The following is a 15,428-nucleotide window of genomic DNA, read 5'->3' on the forward strand; positions in this document are numbered from 1 at the left end:
TCGGACTTGGATACGATATGGTCAGCACGCACTGGGTAGGATGGCATGGCATAAAAGCTGGTTGACGAGTCTGCACCGTCAAGGACTGGACACAAGCTGCAACAGCAGGACAGCCATGGCGCGGGGCGGGAGGGGGCCAACACGGTGGGGCGACACCAAAGCACCCCGCTCCATGAGCCCATCAGCCGATTTGGCGTGCCGGGGATAGCAGGGAGGAGATTGCAGCGAGCGGCTCGCAATACTTGAAGAACCTTACACGTCAGCAGAGAGTACGCTTGGCTTCAGGTTGTGAAAGCGACACACACATGCAACCCGTCGGCATTTCGGTCAACCTATGATGAGCTAGTCTACCGCCGTTCAAGATATCAGTGTAGCTAGATATCATGACGAAACGGCGAACGCCGGTCGTCTTTACCGCTGCGCCGGTCCAGGAGGAGGTCGAGGAGGAAGCGTATGACGAGGAAGAGGGCGATGAGGGACTAGAGACGGGAGTTCGCGCGCCACCCAATACAAATTTCCTGGGCCGGCTGGTGCGCGGTGTCACAACGGGAAACCAGCGCCAAATTGACACGACCAACGTGGGCGCTGCGCATCTGGTGAGCCTTCTGCACATTATGTAACCAGCGTGGCTGGATAAGATCGGCGTACAAGGAGCGCAAACCTCGTGTCCTCCCACACTCGTCCCACTTGACTCGTCCCGCCCTCCCGACAACAGTCCATCGGCGCCACCGGCGCCGCTAGTCTGCGGCTTCAACTGCAGCGGGCTGCAAATGCGCGTACGGCGCGCCTGGCAAACCTGAGGCGCGTCGTGCTGTCCAGTGCAGCGCAACAGCGGCTGACGCTCTGCTCTGCGCTTCTGGCTGAGGTGGGTCGCCGCGGGTACCGTTTGTCGATGGCCACTGTCTCCTCTCGAGTGTCCCCTCTGTAAGCCCGCAATCATATCCCCTTCATCATTACTGACAGGACAGATAACCTGTGATAGGGCATCAACTGCAGCTCTTTGGTCCTCTTGCGCTGCCTAACTGCAGGTGGCGCAGGGGTTTGGCTTCCGGCTCACGGTGCGGCGGCCTGACGGCAGAGAGGTGGGCGCCCGCCAGGCCATCACCGCGTCGGCTGAGCTGCAGGCACGCCAAGCACGAGCCACCGCGGCCGGCAACGCCGCTGCCGCTGCCACCGCCACCCCAGGCGCGCCACAGGCGGAAGAGGCTGGCGGAGGCGGCGAGGGAAACGCCGCCGCAGGCGCAGAGGCAGCAGGCGGCGTCAATGGCGGCGCCGCCGGGGCGGCAGCGGCAAGGGGCGCGTCGGCGGCGGCAGCAGCGGCAGCAGATCTGGATCCGCTGGATGCGCTGGAGCCTCTAGACGTTGATCTGGATCTGGATTTTGACGCTAACGGCATGCTGATGCACGTGGTGCAGCAGCCAACGCGGCCGGCGGCGGGCGCGGCGTCTCTGGCGGGCACGAACCTAGCGCGCCGCCTAGCCAAGTCGCCGGTGAGTGTCCCTTCAGATGCGCTGGTGTGGCTCTTGACTTGGGCACAGAGCGGCAGCAGGAAACGGGGCAGCTCCAATCCCTTGCCTTGTGCGCACGCCAGCGTGGCTCTCACGTTTGCACTCCACGTTGTCCCTGGTTGTATCTCGCCTGGCGCAGAGTGGAGCACGCGCGACGGCTGCAGCGGCCGCGGCGCCAGCCCGGCCGGGCGCCGGCCTGGCGGGTCTGTTATCCGCTCGGCTGACGTCAGCAGCACTGGGCAGCATCGGGCTGGTTGCGAATAAGAAGTCTGCGGCGCAGCATGCGCTGCAGGCGGCGAGGAAGAGGTGCGGACGGGTACACATGAAGTGCCGCCGTCAATGCCGCACGACTCCAGCGGGCATGATGTTGGGTGTTGCGCTGGCAGCACAGAGGGCTCAATGTGTTATGATATGATCAACCGATGCGTCCATTGTTTTGGCGCAGGGTACTCGCGCGGGCGGCCTCCAATGCTGCCGCTGACGAGGCCATGGAGGGTGCCGCTGCTGCAGCCGCTGCGGGAGCGGCAGGCGAGGTCGCTGCGGCGGCGGCGGCGGATGCTGGCGGCATCCCTAGTGCCGCAGATGCCGGTGGGGCGCCCGGAGGACGGCGCATCGTATGGGACCCAGCGAGGCGCGTCAAACCGGCGGGTGCTGCCGCCGGTGACGTAGAGGCAGCCGAAGAGCCGCCGGCCAAGCGCAAGCGCGCTTCCGGCGCTGCCAGCACGCCAGCCGTGGCGGCGCAGGCGGTGACCGGTGATGGCGAGGAGCAGGCGGAAGCGCGGGACGATGGCGACGCGGAAGCCGGAGAGCCGGAGCTCATGGCTGGGCACAGCGCGGGGGACATGGAAGTGGGTGTCGAGGGCGATGCGGATGAGCTGGGCACCGGAGGCGGCAATGAGGCAGGAGCCGGCGCGGGCACGGGCGGGAGCGGAAGCGCAGCCGACGGCAAGAGCGTGCTGGCACGGCTGCAAGCCAAAGCTAGTGCTGCTGGGGCGGCCGGCGGGAAGCGAGCGGCGCCGCCCTCGTCAGCGAGAGCAGGTCGGCTGTTGGGTGCAGCACTGGCGGGGTCAACGGCAGCAGCTGGGGCAGCGGCGCGGCAGCGGGCACCAATGACGCTAGCAAGCAGCGCAGCCAAGGGTGCGGAAGCCACTGCCCCAGCTGCGGACGAAGGCGAGGACGCAGATGTGGATGGGGCGGACGATGCGCCTCCCGCAAGGCAGGAAGGCAGCGCAGCGGCGATTGCAGCGGCGGCTGCCGGCTCGAAGGCGGGGGCTGCACAACGCAGCCGGCCTGGATCTGCGGCTGCAGGCGGCCGGGGGCCGGGAACAGTGGGGGCGTCGGGTATGGGCAGTCCCGCCAGCAAGCTCTTTGGCGCCGCGATGCGCCAACTGCAGCGGGGCGGTGCCGGCGCTGGTGGCACGTAAGCTTAGGAGTAAGACGGTTCGTGTGCGACAGGCGTGCAGAGGAGGCACGAGTGTGTGTGCATTTGTATGCTTACTGGTAGCCCTCAAGTGGGCGGAATGCGGCGCTGAAGCGGAGGTGCATATGGCGGTGTTGTGCACAGTGTGACTGTGTGACGAAACGGACGATGTGCAGCTTGCCAACAAATACAAGCAAAGGCAGGTTGGGCATGCATACGGTACAGATAGGTGCAGGACGTCCGCCAGGCATGCTGTAAGGCGGAGCTTGACTTCAGTAGCTGATTGGCTGTGCGGCTCTCTTGCAATCCGCTTAATGGCATGATGCATCCTCATGGTCCACGCAAGTATGCGAACCCACACCAGCAGTGAGCAAAGCTGCCAACTGCGCCCAGTGGAATGTCCATACGTGGGAGGGTGATACGGCACGCAGGCCCTGCTGCTCTAGGGGCTGCGCGCACGGGCTGCGCGTCACCAACAGTCATCTGCCGCGGTGCCCCGCGTAACCAATCTGCGCGGGGCTTGTCAATACGCCGCACCACAGAGCAAGGCACTACATTTGCCCCGGCAGCCGCAAGTAGCAGCGAGGAGGCGTGGCTGCGGGTGGTGCAGCATTTGTAGCTCCGCAATACCCCCGCCTGTCCGCTGGCAGGATGTCGTACGTGGACCTCGCGCGCAGCGTTACCATGAAGCATAGGCTGGATAGCCGCGTCCCCACGCACCTGGGAATGCGCTACACACTACGGGACTACGCCAATCGCACCTACGCCACACTACGGGACTACGCCACTACGGGACCGCCCATTCGCACGCACCGTGCCCTTTTCGCGGGCACAGATTGCACATACCCGCCCCGCTGTCACCCCACACACCAGGCCTGGCACTCCTGGGCCTCCCCTCTGCGCTTCTCCATGTATTGTCTCATCCCCCTAAACTTTCACTGCCAATTCTCCGTTTGTCGCGGTCACGCAACGGCCCTCCGGTGACATCTTTCGCCATTCTTTGCGACTATGTGTTTTGCAGCTCAATAGCTTCCTTTGTCGAAAGGCAGTAGTTATGTGCAAATGTTTCGCCTGTTCAGCTGGTCTCAGGGCTCGGTTTGGGGCATTTTGGTCGCATGGAGCATGGACGAAAGCGGGGGCCGGGGTACAAGGCCAGCGCCCGAGCCAGCCAAACTCTCTTTTTGCATAGTCCTCACGTGACCTTTTGCGGAAACGTAGCAAAGATGGGTGAGCTACTAGTGCTGGGGCAAGGATGTCGGCCGGCGCTTGGGACTGCGCCTGGTAGCTTGTGCTGGCCGCAATAACTGGCTCCTTAAATGGAGCTCTATTTAGTCCTGTCGGTGGCGTCCAGCAACTTGCAGTCTTGCGCACCGGAGTTGCGGGCCTCCATCTGGCGCCGCTGCGTTGAGGCTAAAGCCGGCAGCCGTGCGACGCAGTCTCTGTACTATTACACAGGAGTTATCCTTGCTAACTCGCAGCTCTGGGCCCCTGCCGCCCCGCCGCCGCTGCCCTGCATTCTTATGACTGCAGCCAAGGTCAAGATGCACGAGCTCCGCAACATGAGCAAGCAGGACCTGATTACTCGCCTCGGCAGCCTGAAGGGCGAGCTGCAGCAGCTGCGCGTGGCCAAGGTGCGCACTAGGGAGCGATGTAACCGCGCAAGCTCGCGATATGAGAACTCAAGGGGCGGATAAATCGACATTGTGGCGCTGGCGAGTGGTCGGGAGCATAGGTGAAAGGGGCGGAGCGGTTCGTGTGCAGCCTCTGCCGCTCTGGGCACGCTCGCGCTCCCGTCGCGCTTGCCCGCACACCCCAGACGTCCGTCCTCGTCTACGGGCTGCCAAGCATACAGCCTAACACATCAAACCCCCTTTTCAGGTCACTGGCGGCGCCCCCAACAAGCTGTCGAAGATCAAGGTGGTCCGCAAGTCGATTGCTCGCGTGCTGACTGTGTACAAGCAGAGTCAGCGCACGGCCGTGCGGAACAAGATCAAGGAGGAGAACGAGAAGAAGAAGGGCAAGGTGGGTCCCGAACAGAGTTTGTGAGGGATAACGCATCCGGGATGTTGGGGGTGAAGAATGAGACTTGCTGCTGTGGCGGGGTCTGTATTTGTAGCTTGGGGTTGCGGTTCTGCAACCGCACGTAGTGCCTGTAAGTATCTTGGCGAGCACTGGCGAGCGACAGCACGCGTGGAGCGGCGACAGCAGCAGCAACGGCGGTGGCAGCAGCTGCGACGGCGAGGGTTGGTGCAGGGCACACTTCGAACGAGCACAGGCGGTCAGCATTTAAGGCTGCGGCTTTTGGAGGGGGCCGCCGTGAGGACACGCATCTGCAGGCAGGGGTTGCAGTGGCGTGGGCACGCAGCGCTGGCGGAGCGCGGGCGGCAGAGCTAGCTGAGGCCCAGAATGCAGCCGCAGCTGCGCAGCGTGCAGCGGGGCCCGCGTGGGGCGCTGCGGGCTGCTGCACAAAGAGGGCTGTGGGCGTGCTCCGCGCGGATGTTGCGCAATAACAGCGCAAACATATTCGCTGGCACTTGCTGCCGGTATTCGGCGGTTTTAGATTGTGGCAGGAGGCGACACGCAGTCGAACCACCCCCGGGGTTGGGCGCGTGGAGTACGGCATTGGACGGGCGGCGCAAGCAGCAGCAAAGTCGTGCGATGCATGCGCATACACGGAGGCGGCGGTCAGGAGCGGGTTGGGCGAACGGCGCAGTGCGTATATTGTGGAGCACCCGCTCCGCTAGGGGCCGGAACGGGCGCTTGGGGGGCTGTTGCTGATGATGAGCTGCAAAACAGTCCAGCTGCAGCCGGGGTTCGCTTCAGCGGGCCGCACAGGCACCCGATGAGCTGCGCGGCAGCGGCGGTGGCGGCGTGCGCACTGCAAAGCCGAAGGGTGCAGCCGTCGCTGGGCGCACGGCACCGCTGGCTGTGTAGCAGCTGGCGGCGCCGACCTGGGCGCGGCAGGGCTGCGCGCTGCGGCGGCAGCTCGCGGTGTGGCGGTCTCCACAACTCCACAAGCAGAGCTGGAGGGGAATCAGCAGCAGCAGCGGCGGACCGGTCGTGTCAGCCAAATCAGCAGCACATTTCAACGGGAAACTGTGGCCCGCGTGACTTTCAGGCCAGCCAGCGGGGCGCTGGCGTTGCGCAGGGCTGGAATGCGCAGGCCGCAGCCCAGGCGTTGTGCAGGCATGGTTGTTCTTTTCTCAGCAGCCGCTTGCTCTCTTGCCTAGGCGTACCTCGCTAAGCCAATCTAATGTGTTCTGCTGTGTGTCATCTGTGTAAAGGTCGATACCTTTACGTGTACGTTGCCTGCGTCGCGCAGCCTCCTTGCTCACCATGCTGCTGTCCTGTCCTTGTTGGTGTCGCCCGCAGACCTTCCTGCCCCTGGACCTGCGCGCCAAGAAGACCCGCGCCATCCGCCGCGCTCTGACCAAGGAGCAGGTGAGCAGCTGGGGCCAAAGACGTGGGGGTGGGGGCATGGATGCACGGGGATGAGGAGTAAGAGGTTTGGGGGAGGGTGCCGGAAGAGGGTTTTGTGTGGGCGGGTTCGGCCGGACAGAGCACGTGCGGCCAGCGTAACGTGGGAGGTTGGGAGGTAAGGCGTTGGGTTGGGCCGAGCGGGGTTTGGGCCGGGCCGGGCGGGGCGTTCAGGGCATGCCGCGGTTCAGGGCGTGCCGCTTGCGGCGTAAACTGCAAGTGCAACACTGAAGTTGTCAGCCCTGCGACGAAAGGGCGGCGCAGATGGGGCTCAGGATTGCGAATTTGCGATGCTGGCTGGGTTCCGCGGTGCGCCGGCGCGCGCGTAGGACAGCTTCGCGCATTGCAGCCGTTGCGCCGCTGTGGTCCCTCCCTACACACGGGCGGGGTCCAAGTCTGTGCCTAACGCCCCGCCCCACCTGCTGATGCTACCGACCCACAGGCCAACAAGAAGCTGGTCAAGACGGTGAAGAAGGAGAAGGCTTTCCCCAGCCGCAAGTTCGCCCTGAAGGCGTAAATGTAACCGTTTTCGCAATCTTCAGGCGTGAACGGAAAGGAGGTCCGGATGTGTCGGTCGGGTTGCTCCGTGGTGACAGTGTAACACGCGTGCCGTGCAAACCCGGCCTCCTCTGGCATTGCCCTCAGCCTGCTGGACGTGAAGCCAGCCGCCAGCATAAAAGGATTGCCTCCATCCGTGCTGGACGCTCAATTGAACGCTTAGTCCGCCGCACACAGCGACAGAATGTGGCATTACAAGGAGGGACAGTCCAAGCATGTGGCAGTCACACCAAGCCACGCAAAAATCTTCGTGAAGCGAGGTGCACAGCGCTTGCACTGGAAGTACAGTCTTGACTCTTGAGTACAGTCAAGACAAACGTGCCACAGCAGTCACTCTCAGCCTAGTGTGCCGTACATCGCGCCACGTTGTGAGCCTCTCCAGTTCTAGTACAGCAGGCAGCGGGCAGCCAGTCAATCACCGGCCACAGCCAAACACAGCCAAACTGCATCATGCCAATTATGCGTGGCCAGCAAAACCATGGGACCAAGCTGGCATGCACATTTTCCAGGCGTGTCTTCGGCCTCAGACGGAGGACGTGGCGTGGCTCAGCCCACTTTTCCCTTGCGAGGGAGAGCCACCTTTTCTTGTCCAGGCGTGTTGCATCTCACAATGTATAGTATGCCAATCTGCCGGACTCAACTCATATGCCAACGGCCGCCAGGGGCACTTGCGCGCGGCACTCCAATGATAGCGATTCCCAGTCTCAGGGGCCCTCGGTTCAACGTCCTACATGCCTGTAACTCCCACACAGTCAATTCATGAATACTATCCATCCGCATTCGTGTCGTTCGCGTCAGGCCTACCCTACCCTGCCTGCATCTGCCCCCTCGTGTACCGTACCACGTCGCTGTACCCCCACCTGCCCCCTGCTCCCTCGTGTACCGTACCACGTCGCTGTATGCGCTTGCTCAGCGCGCCCGAGCGTGGACACAGGATTACATTTCCGCTCTTGCCTTCCCCAGCAACACCGCAAAAACTTCACTACCGTACAGTACGCCGAGACCTGGGCATACTTCAATTAACCCCTGCCCCGTACAGTAAAGCCGGGCCACCACCAGCAAGGTCGCCCTTGTGCCCCCAGCTGATCACGTGCTGCCCTGTATGCGAGGGAACCCCTGAAGTCGGGGCGCGCTGTGTTGGTAGCGCAGCACACCCATTCCTCGGCGACGCATTCGCACAAACCACTGCGCGCCCCCGGTGCATGGCTTGCAGCAGCACAACGCCAGCTCGGCACATGACGGGGCTAAGAATTGAACATGTCCTGGATGTCCTTGTCCAGCTTCTTGACGTCGCTGCGGAAGAGAAGACAAGGGCAAGTATTTCAGATAGGCGCAGGCGCTGAGACCGTAGCAATCATCCCATGTCCATCAGGGGACCACACAGCCGGCCCGCGTGCTTTGGCGGCCCCGGGGTGTTGCTCAAGATACCCCGGCTAGTACACAGGCAGTGCACGCCCTCCCATAACCAGTGCACTTGATGGAGCTCGCCACGCATCATGCCCCGCCCTAGTACCGTATTACGGCATACGCTATACGAAAGGTTGCGTAACTCTTATATGCGGTACTCACTTGAGCACCTGGCCCAGGTCGGTCTGCTTCGTGAGCACCTCAAAGAACTCGTTGTAGCCCACCACACCGTCACCGTTGCGGTCCATCAGCTGTGGGGGCAAAGGAGCAAGAGTGGCCATCGCAAGGACAGATACAGCACGTCGCAAGGCATGAATGCCATTAGGGCTGCGCTTCGCAGCCGCTTAGATGCCCTACAGGGTGCATGGGGCTGATAAGGCCACAATGTGTCGTGTGCCCGGCCCAGTCACGCCAGTCCCCCAACCAAAATGGGTCCCCCGGGGCTGAGCCCCGGGGTGACATCTTGGCGTCAAACCGCAGTGCTACGGCATAAGCGCCCAAGATCTACGGTACTTCCACTATGATCCGACAGCCAATGAACCCTTTGCCAACCGAGTCCGCTGCAGCATACAGTATGCTAGGAGAACGCCTATCAACGCGTCGTTTCTCCCAGGGCGCGTGTCCTGCCTCACCTCCATGAACTCGTCGATCTCGGCCCCCGTGAGCATGTTGCCCACGTCGCCCATGGCCTGCCGCAGCTCCTGTGAGTTGTAAACAATGATGTCCAGGAGGTTGCTGGTTGGTGACAGTGGCGCAGCGCTAAAGGGTGTGTACGCGGTGCAGCTAGCGAACGAACGGGCGTGCGTCCAACAGCGACTGACAGACCAGCGACACGGCCCCTGAGCTGTGCAGCCACCCTTTTGCTGCGGGCCCGCCCAGCACAGCCTTGTATGTCGCTGGCCTCAACGCGCACCTGCCCAGAGATCTCGCCTGCAAGCAAGCCGAAACGGATTGACAGCATCACGACCAGTGGCCAAGTCGACAACATACGGTATGCATATGCTGCTTGTACCCGTTCGCTACCAGAGCTAGCCCGCCACCAGCAGGCCCGCGCGCTCACCGTTGCCGTCTTTGTCAAAGAACATGAACGCGCGCTTGAGGATAGCGTCTTCATCCTTTTCGTCGTCCTTCATCTCCATCCTGAAAGGCCCGGTTCAACGTTGCGAACAAGGGGAGCATGCGCAAGGCCAAGGCGTCATAAAAAAGCAATCGCAGTGAGCCATTCCATGGTGTGAGCCTTTCCCAAGACATGGACAACGGAGCGGTGTCCCGGGTGTTCAACCGCACTTGAACGGCAGTACAACCACAGTTCAAACTGGCATCATCTTAACACTGAGCTCGCCCTCAAAAGCCTACTAAAAGCCTGCGTGCGCGCCGTGTCGCGCCGCGCGCTCACCACACGAAGACGGCCTGCGCCGGCGTGATGAGGTCGCTCGTGAGCTTGAGGTAGCGCAGCTCCGCATGCAGTGCGTCCTCCGTGGCGCTCTGTGCGGCGCGGCACAGCGTTGCAGCATTCATTATCAAATCAGGTGGCACAACGGAGTTCCACACTGTGTGTGTTACATGTGTATTACATGCAAACAGAATAGAGGGCGAGTGGTGGTGTGGCTGCCGTGCCGACCAGGCTTCGCGGCGACACGCCATCACCGTCCAACCCATGAGCCTACGGGCCTGCCTTTACGGTATTCGCGAAACCTCTGTAGGGCATCAGCCACACCTGAACACGTCTTTGCGTCCGCAGCATTCCAGCGTAACAAGCCGCACTCGGCCACTCACCACTCCCATGATGAAGAGGAAGGCCACCAGGTCTCCGCGGTCCATGGTGGCCTTGTTGAACAACTTGAACTCCACGGCATCCGGCGCGATCTTATCCATTTCCGTTTTGCCATGCTCTGGCTCGTCTTTCCCCAGCATGTGCAGCGCAGTCCTGATACGGACGAGGTCTGCAGCGTGGATAGACAGCAGAGGGGCCAGCAACAGGGGTGGATCACGTGGGTGGATCAGTACTGGCGGCAATTGGTGTAGTCACAGTGGTGGTTCAGCAGGAGTTGAAACCGTGTCGCAAGCTGCTGGCAGCTGAGGTGCATTAGTTAAATTGGGCTGACAGGTCTCAACTGCAATTAGGGCGTGAGGGCGAACGAGCAGCGCCGTAAAGAGCATACACGGCACGGTCTGGCACGAAGCGTGGCAGGCGGGGGCAGGGCCAAAGCACCCCCGGGCGACAGCACCAGTGGCCCAACATTGAAGATTATCAGCGAGTCATGTCGAGCAGCTATGTGGAGCACCGCGAAGCAGGTTGCAGAAGTGTAAAACGGCGTGGGTATTGCCCAGCCCTCAACCACACCCAAATTAGCACCAGCACCTTCCATCCGACAAAAGCGGTAACTAATAAATAGCAGCGACCGGCTGTTGTGGCCGCCCGCCCTTGGCCACCGTCGGTGCCCGACCGTCGACGCACCTTCTGCTGTTAGCTTGTTACTACCTTCATGGTGCTCCTGTCCATCGTTTGCGAGGTCTAGTACAACGTCCCAGGTCATCTCTTTTGGCTTTGGAATGGCCTTCTTCACCTCCACTTGCCGCACCATCCTATGCCAAGCTTTTCGGTTCATCATTTTCGAAGTTCTCGTTGAGAGCTCGCTCGATTATAGGTGAGTTACAGGTCGGCTGAGTTTTGTCTTTTGTCGCTTCCTGGCGAGCGGAGTCTCTTGAATAGCAGACTTCGAGTTGCTCCCATGAATATGCTGCGTGCTATGGGCTGCACGGGGTGCGCAACTTGCGGCAAAGGACTTGTGAGTTGTGAGTGAGGCCTCCGATCGCGAACTTGTGCCCGTGCAAAACCCCAGCGTGGTTAACCCGCACGTCCAATGTGGACACAGGCCAGACGGCGACTGTGCGTCGCTCCCAGTGAATTAATTTCTGACTGACGTTTCATCTCTGCTGGATAGGCCCTTATAGCCGCCCGGACAGCTCAGACCATAACCTCGCACACGCACACGCACGCCCCAAGGGATGCCTGCCCCAGCATAGGTAGGTGTGCGATGCTGTTCCGACCAGTGCTAACGCTCCTGCGTGCCTGTATATCTTGAGGACACGCCACCACGACGCGTCTAACTGTGTGTGCAAGGGTGGCCGCTCACGCTCATTACCCCCCCCCCCCAGTACGAGTGCATGCGGTGCACTGTTCATTCGTCACCACGTCACGTCTCAAACAACCTCGCTGGCTCAAGCATAGCACACGGCTCATCCGTACAAATCAATGAATCCTGCATTTTATAAGCCAGACCGTGCACGAGGTTCCTTCAAGTCACACGCACGTCCGCGTGGCAAGGGATGCAAGGGACGGCAAAAGGTGTGCACATGTGTGCAGTCCCACCACCGTTCGCCATTGTTCGCCGCCGTTGGCCCGTCGCCATTGAGTCCGCTGCAGTCAACACTATTGTTCATGTGGTCGGTACTCCTCGCCCGCTGCCCGCGCATCGTCGCAGGCGCGTGTGGTGAGGCCCATGACAATCCGCTATGCGCACCCGTGGCGCGTCAGGTGGTTGCATCAACAAGGCTTACCTAACTTGGCAAGCGCTGATCGGCGTCCGCCAGTTAGGCATGCGCCTAGCAGCAGCGTGGGCTGGCGGAGCCACTGCATGGAGGCATGCTTGGAGGCGTGGCCCAAAGCCCATCCCGCCATGTGCATTCGGAACCACTGCCGGGAATGCACGGCGGGTGGGACGTAGGCCGCTGCCCGGTGCCTGCTGCAAGGCGGCTACCGGTCCCCGTGGCTGCTCGCAGGGCTGGCCACTCCGTCCGAGCCCGGCCCTGGCTCCAGGGCAGACGGCGCACGCAGTCCGCCGGCCGCACCAGCGTCCCCAGACCTGCAGCGCGACAGACGTCCATTGCACAGGGAGCCAGTGACTTATGCCGCGTGCATATGCTTGGGAACGTTATGCGTGGGAACGTTGCTCCAAAGTGCAAGCTACGGTTGCGCTGCTACCCTGAGACACGTCAGCTTGACTCCGTCACTCCGTCACCAGCTCCGCCGACCCGCCTGCCTATGGCCCCCCACCCTCCAACCTACCTGCTGTGGTTGGACCCACTGCGCTCCAGCGGCGCAGCGCCTACGCCCGGCGGTGACGACGGCGGAAGCGCCGCCCCGTCCCGCGTACTGCTGCTGCTCGGCCGCTGCAGCGCCGCCGCCATCGCCGCTGTCGTCGCCGCTGTGCCTCGCGCCTCTGCCGCTTGTGCCTCCCGCAGCGACGCCTGTCGCCGCGGCGAGCCTGGCCCTGCGCCGCCCGCACTGCCTTCGCCGCTGCCGCTGCCCCGGCCGGTGCTGGCGCCGACCGCGCCCGGCCCTATCCCCGCCGCTACGGACGGTTCCGGTATCCCCACGCCCTCGCCCTCGCTCCCGCGGTTGAGGCCTCCCTCCCGGCCGCCTTGCACAGCCGCCTCTTCTAGTTCGGGATGGTGTCGCCGGTTGAGGCTCTGCTGCTGCTGCTGCTGCTGCTGCTGCTGCTGCTGCTGCTGCGGGTGCGCCTGGTTCGCCGGATGCGCGAGCCCGGTGTGTGTCCCGGCGGGTGAGTGGTGGGCTGACGGCGACAGCGCCGCCGCCGCCGCTAGCAGTGTGTCGTGTGGGCTGCTGGGCCCGGCGCCCGCCAGCGGCAGGCCCGGGTCTTCATAGTGGCGGGCGTCGGCGCGCATGAGGCCGCCCGCGACACTGCAAATGAAGAAATACGGAAGGTTAGAAGAAAGGTAATGGAGCTAGAGCGATTGCGAGCGCACGTTACACTGCACACCAGTTGAGCAACACAAACAGCTGGTGCGGAATCGCAATTGCTATCACGGCATCGTCTTGCCACATCCACATCGCTTTCCGGTCGCGATCACCCCAGCCGCTATCCTCCCCCACCCTCATCCCCTCACCTCCTGTCTCCCTCCATTGCCGTCTTGAGCTTGTGGTTGTCGCCCGACAGCTCGGGCGCCTGCGTCTTCAGCGTGGCCAGGAACTCCGTGTACTGGTGATGTGAAGGGAGGAGGGAGGGGCCGGTTAGGAGGGGCAGGAGGGGGTGGGTTGTAAACACCAGCCCAAGTTAAATTGAACCCAGTGCAACAGAGCGAGGAGGAGAGCGTGGCCTATGCTTGACAACGATGTGGCAGCGACGTAGTCCCCATCCCCGAAATGCACCGAGTCCGGGGGGGATCCACGGTGGGGAGGAAGAGTACGAGGGGAAGCGGGCGAGCACACGTTGCCGGGGGCTGCTGCTCAAGCATGCCGGCCACCCCGTGAGCTGCCGTGAGTTGCCCGAGCCGGCGCTCGGGCGCAACCCACCCCACCGTGCAGCCCTCTGCCAACGGCCCGAATCCTAGCCGAACAGCCGAACAGCTGTGGCCTACCCCGTGGCCACCACGGCCTCCCCTCCGGCCCAACATGCCCCCACGCACCCCAATCACTCCGTCGTTGTTGACATCCATGATCGCCATGAAGGCCGCGATCTCCTCCTCACTCAGCAAGTCGCCCAGCTCGTGCATCGTGGTCTTCAACTCCTGTAGGTTTGTATACGGCATCCGATGTACGTATGTGTTGGTCTAGCAGCAACGGCAGCGCTGAACACATGCCGGATACGTTGGAAGCTATGGTCCACATGTGGCGCGCGGCATTCGCGAATCATCGGCAGCCCGGCCCCGCTGCACCAACTCTGCCGCACCATTTTGTCCGCCCCCCCCTATGCGTCCGTCCCCTCCTCCCGTCCCCTTCCTCTCCTGTTCCTCCGCCACCTCCACCCCTTCCGTTTACCATGAACGGCTTTCCCCCTCTTGGCCCCTTACCATATAGCTAGCTGCGGCCCCACCTGCACGCTGATCTCGCCGTTGCCGTCCTTGTCAAAGAACTGGAAGGCGCGTTTGAGAATCTCGTCCTCATCCGTCAGGTCCTGCAGCATGGAATACCTGCAAAGCGCACGTGCACGAATTCAAACGGCAAGGCCTTGTGAGTCTGCAGGAGTCGCTATGCGGCGCAGGCACGCAGTTGGCAGGTGGTTATACCCGGACGTTCTAACAGCGCAGTGGTGAAGTCCAGCATCAAGTTATGTGGCTCCGGATGCTAGTCTTATTGGCACTGAGTGCTCCCCTCTTACAGTCTCCTGGCGCCGCCCTCAGCCCCGTCGCCCGTGCTCACGCCTCTCCCTGATCGAAAACCAAACGAACGCCTCCAGACCGCCCCCGATCCAGGCACTGCTGACACGCGCTGGGCACCCACCATACGTGCGCCAGCTGCCCAAACGTGAATGTCTTCTTGTGGTGCAGTTTGAAGGCGCGGACTTTGGAGTCAATGATGTCGTCCGTGGGGTTCTGCGTGCCGGAGTGGAGCAGGGCCTAGTCGTTGAGAAAACGCAACGCAGCTTAACCATGAAGGGAGCTTCCCACAGCACGCGTTCCTGGCTGTGGAAGATTCTTTTTTCCGTACAAGCCCCTCATTTCAGCTAGAGGGTCAACGTTAAGCACGGAGGTTGCGGACCTGTTTTGTGCAGGGGCACACGGCACGGCGGCCTGCGTGCCCCAGCTACCCAGTCCACCGCGTCGTCCAAGCCGACTCCCGCCCGGCCCCCCCCCGCCCGCCCGCTTCACAAGCTCTCACCAGGCCCATAGCATACAGAAACACGATGAAGTCCTGCTTGTTCAGCTGCTGCTTCTTGGGCTCGAGCCCTAGAATTTTGAGGGCCTTCAGGGCCGTCGCTGCGGGCAAGCGCCATTCGCACATACAGCATGGCGCTCAATCTGGGTGACTGTAGAAGGGCCCGTCCGAGTCGCAGTTCCGCGCGGCCTCTGCTCGTGTGCCCGAACCGACATTCGAGTGCCCGCTATCCTTACCTATTTGTGCCGATGTCAAATTTGAGTTTTCTAGCGTCAACTCTTCTTCGACATGATGGCCACGCTTTTTGAGGCGGTCCCTGAAGCCTCGAAAACGTCCAAACATTCTTCAGTCGCAGTTTTGTGAGTTTGTTGGCGGAAATTCAGGATGCACGTATCGCAGCACAACTGCTGCGCTAACAGGGCCCGGTTTTACAGAAACT

The 15,428-nt window shown here is 62.2% G+C and overlaps 4 protein-coding genes across 4 annotated transcripts; 2 read left to right on the top strand and 2 right to left on the bottom strand.

Moving 5' to 3' along the window:
- The first annotated feature begins 21 nt into the window (after positions 1 to 21).
- Positions 22 to 3,493, top strand: CHLRE_14g617850v5 (uncharacterized protein). The gene is made up of 5 exons (XM_043070116.1): positions 22 to 596; positions 716 to 865; positions 1,029 to 1,490; positions 1,648 to 1,814; positions 1,954 to 3,493. Exons 1-5 carry the CDS (start codon positions 384 to 386, stop codon positions 2,930 to 2,932), a joined length of 1,971 nt encoding a protein of 656 aa, XP_042916789.1. The 5' UTR covers positions 22 to 383; the 3' UTR covers positions 2,933 to 3,493.
- A 368-nt stretch (positions 3,494 to 3,861) lies between these two features.
- CHLRE_14g617900v5 (ribosomal protein L35) lies at positions 3,862 to 7,018 on the top strand. Its single transcript, XM_001689780.2, has 5 exons — positions 3,862 to 4,155; positions 4,459 to 4,559; positions 4,807 to 4,950; positions 6,301 to 6,369; positions 6,848 to 7,018. Exons 1-5 carry the CDS (start codon positions 4,152 to 4,154, stop codon positions 6,920 to 6,922), a joined length of 393 nt encoding a protein of 130 aa, XP_001689832.1. The 5' UTR covers positions 3,862 to 4,151; the 3' UTR covers positions 6,923 to 7,018.
- A 57-nt stretch (positions 7,019 to 7,075) lies between these two features.
- Positions 7,076 to 11,051, bottom strand: CHLRE_14g617950v5 (uncharacterized protein). Its single transcript, XM_001690233.2, has 8 exons — positions 10,829 to 11,051; positions 10,147 to 10,313; positions 9,767 to 9,855; positions 9,431 to 9,510; positions 9,284 to 9,300; positions 9,003 to 9,071; positions 8,533 to 8,621; positions 7,076 to 8,256 (listed from the first exon to the last, which is right to left on the bottom strand). Exons 1-8 carry the CDS (start codon positions 10,953 to 10,955, stop codon positions 8,208 to 8,210), a joined length of 687 nt encoding a protein of 228 aa, XP_001690285.2. The 5' UTR covers positions 10,956 to 11,051; the 3' UTR covers positions 7,076 to 8,207.
- A 54-nt stretch (positions 11,052 to 11,105) lies between these two features.
- CHLRE_14g618000v5 (uncharacterized protein) lies at positions 11,106 to 15,371 on the bottom strand. Its single transcript, XM_043070117.1, has 8 exons — positions 15,226 to 15,371; positions 14,993 to 15,090; positions 14,615 to 14,706; positions 14,208 to 14,304; positions 13,801 to 13,902; positions 13,282 to 13,373; positions 12,440 to 13,075; positions 11,106 to 12,236 (listed from the first exon to the last, which is right to left on the bottom strand). The coding sequence occupies exons 1-8, from the start codon at positions 15,329 to 15,331 to the stop codon at positions 12,128 to 12,130; spliced, it is 1,332 nt and encodes a 443-aa protein (XP_042916790.1). The 5' UTR covers positions 15,332 to 15,371; the 3' UTR covers positions 11,106 to 12,127.
- Between the last annotated feature and the right edge of the window lie 57 nt (positions 15,372 to 15,428).

This window comes from Chlamydomonas reinhardtii, chromosome 14 (assembly GCF_000002595.2).
Source record: "Chlamydomonas reinhardtii strain CC-503 cw92 mt+ chromosome 14, whole genome shotgun sequence".
NCBI lineage: Eukaryota > Viridiplantae > Chlorophyta > Chlorophyceae > Chlamydomonadales > Chlamydomonadaceae > Chlamydomonas > Chlamydomonas reinhardtii.

Excerpts from the sequence above, each read along its gene's own strand:
- CHLRE_14g617900v5 (XM_001689780.2), top strand. Across the intron at positions 4,560-4,806 it reads AGCAGCTGCGCGTGGCCAAG|GTCACTGGCGGCGCCCCCAA; the intron begins GTGCGCACTAGG and ends CCCCCTTTTCAG. Across the intron at positions 4,951-6,300 it reads ACGAGAAGAAGAAGGGCAAG|ACCTTCCTGCCCCTGGACCT; the intron begins GTGGGTCCCGAA and ends TGTCGCCCGCAG.
- CHLRE_14g617950v5 (XM_001690233.2), bottom strand. The coding sequence starts at position 10,955 with ATGGTGCGGCAAGTGGAGGTGAAGAAGGCCATTCCAAAGCCAAAAGAG. Across the intron at positions 9,856-10,146 it reads TCCTCTTCATCATGGGAGTG|AGCGCCACGGAGGACGCACT; the intron begins GTGAGTGGCCGA and ends CGCGCCGCACAG. Across the intron at positions 8,257-8,532 it reads GACCTGGGCCAGGTGCTCAA|CGACGTCAAGAAGCTGGACA; the intron begins GTGAGTACCGCA and ends TCTCTTCCGCAG.
- CHLRE_14g618000v5 (XM_043070117.1), bottom strand. The coding sequence starts at position 15,331 with ATGTTTGGACGTTTTCGAGGCTTCAGGGACCGCCTCAAAAAGCGTGGC. Across the intron at positions 15,091-15,225 it reads TTTGACATCGGCACAAATAG|CGACGGCCCTGAAGGCCCTC; the intron begins GTAAGGATAGCG and ends GCTTGCCCGCAG. Across the intron at positions 13,076-13,281 it reads GCAATGGAGGGAGACAGGAG|TGTCGCGGGCGGCCTCATGC; the intron begins GTGAGGGGATGA and ends CTTCATTTGCAG.
- CHLRE_14g617850v5 (XM_043070116.1), top strand. The coding sequence starts at position 384 with ATGACGAAACGGCGAACGCCGGTCGTCTTTACCGCTGCGCCGGTCCAG. Across the intron at positions 597-715 it reads ACGTGGGCGCTGCGCATCTG|TCCATCGGCGCCACCGGCGC; the intron begins GTGAGCCTTCTG and ends TCCCGACAACAG. Across the intron at positions 1,491-1,647 it reads GCCGCCTAGCCAAGTCGCCG|AGTGGAGCACGCGCGACGGC; the intron begins GTGAGTGTCCCT and ends CGCCTGGCGCAG.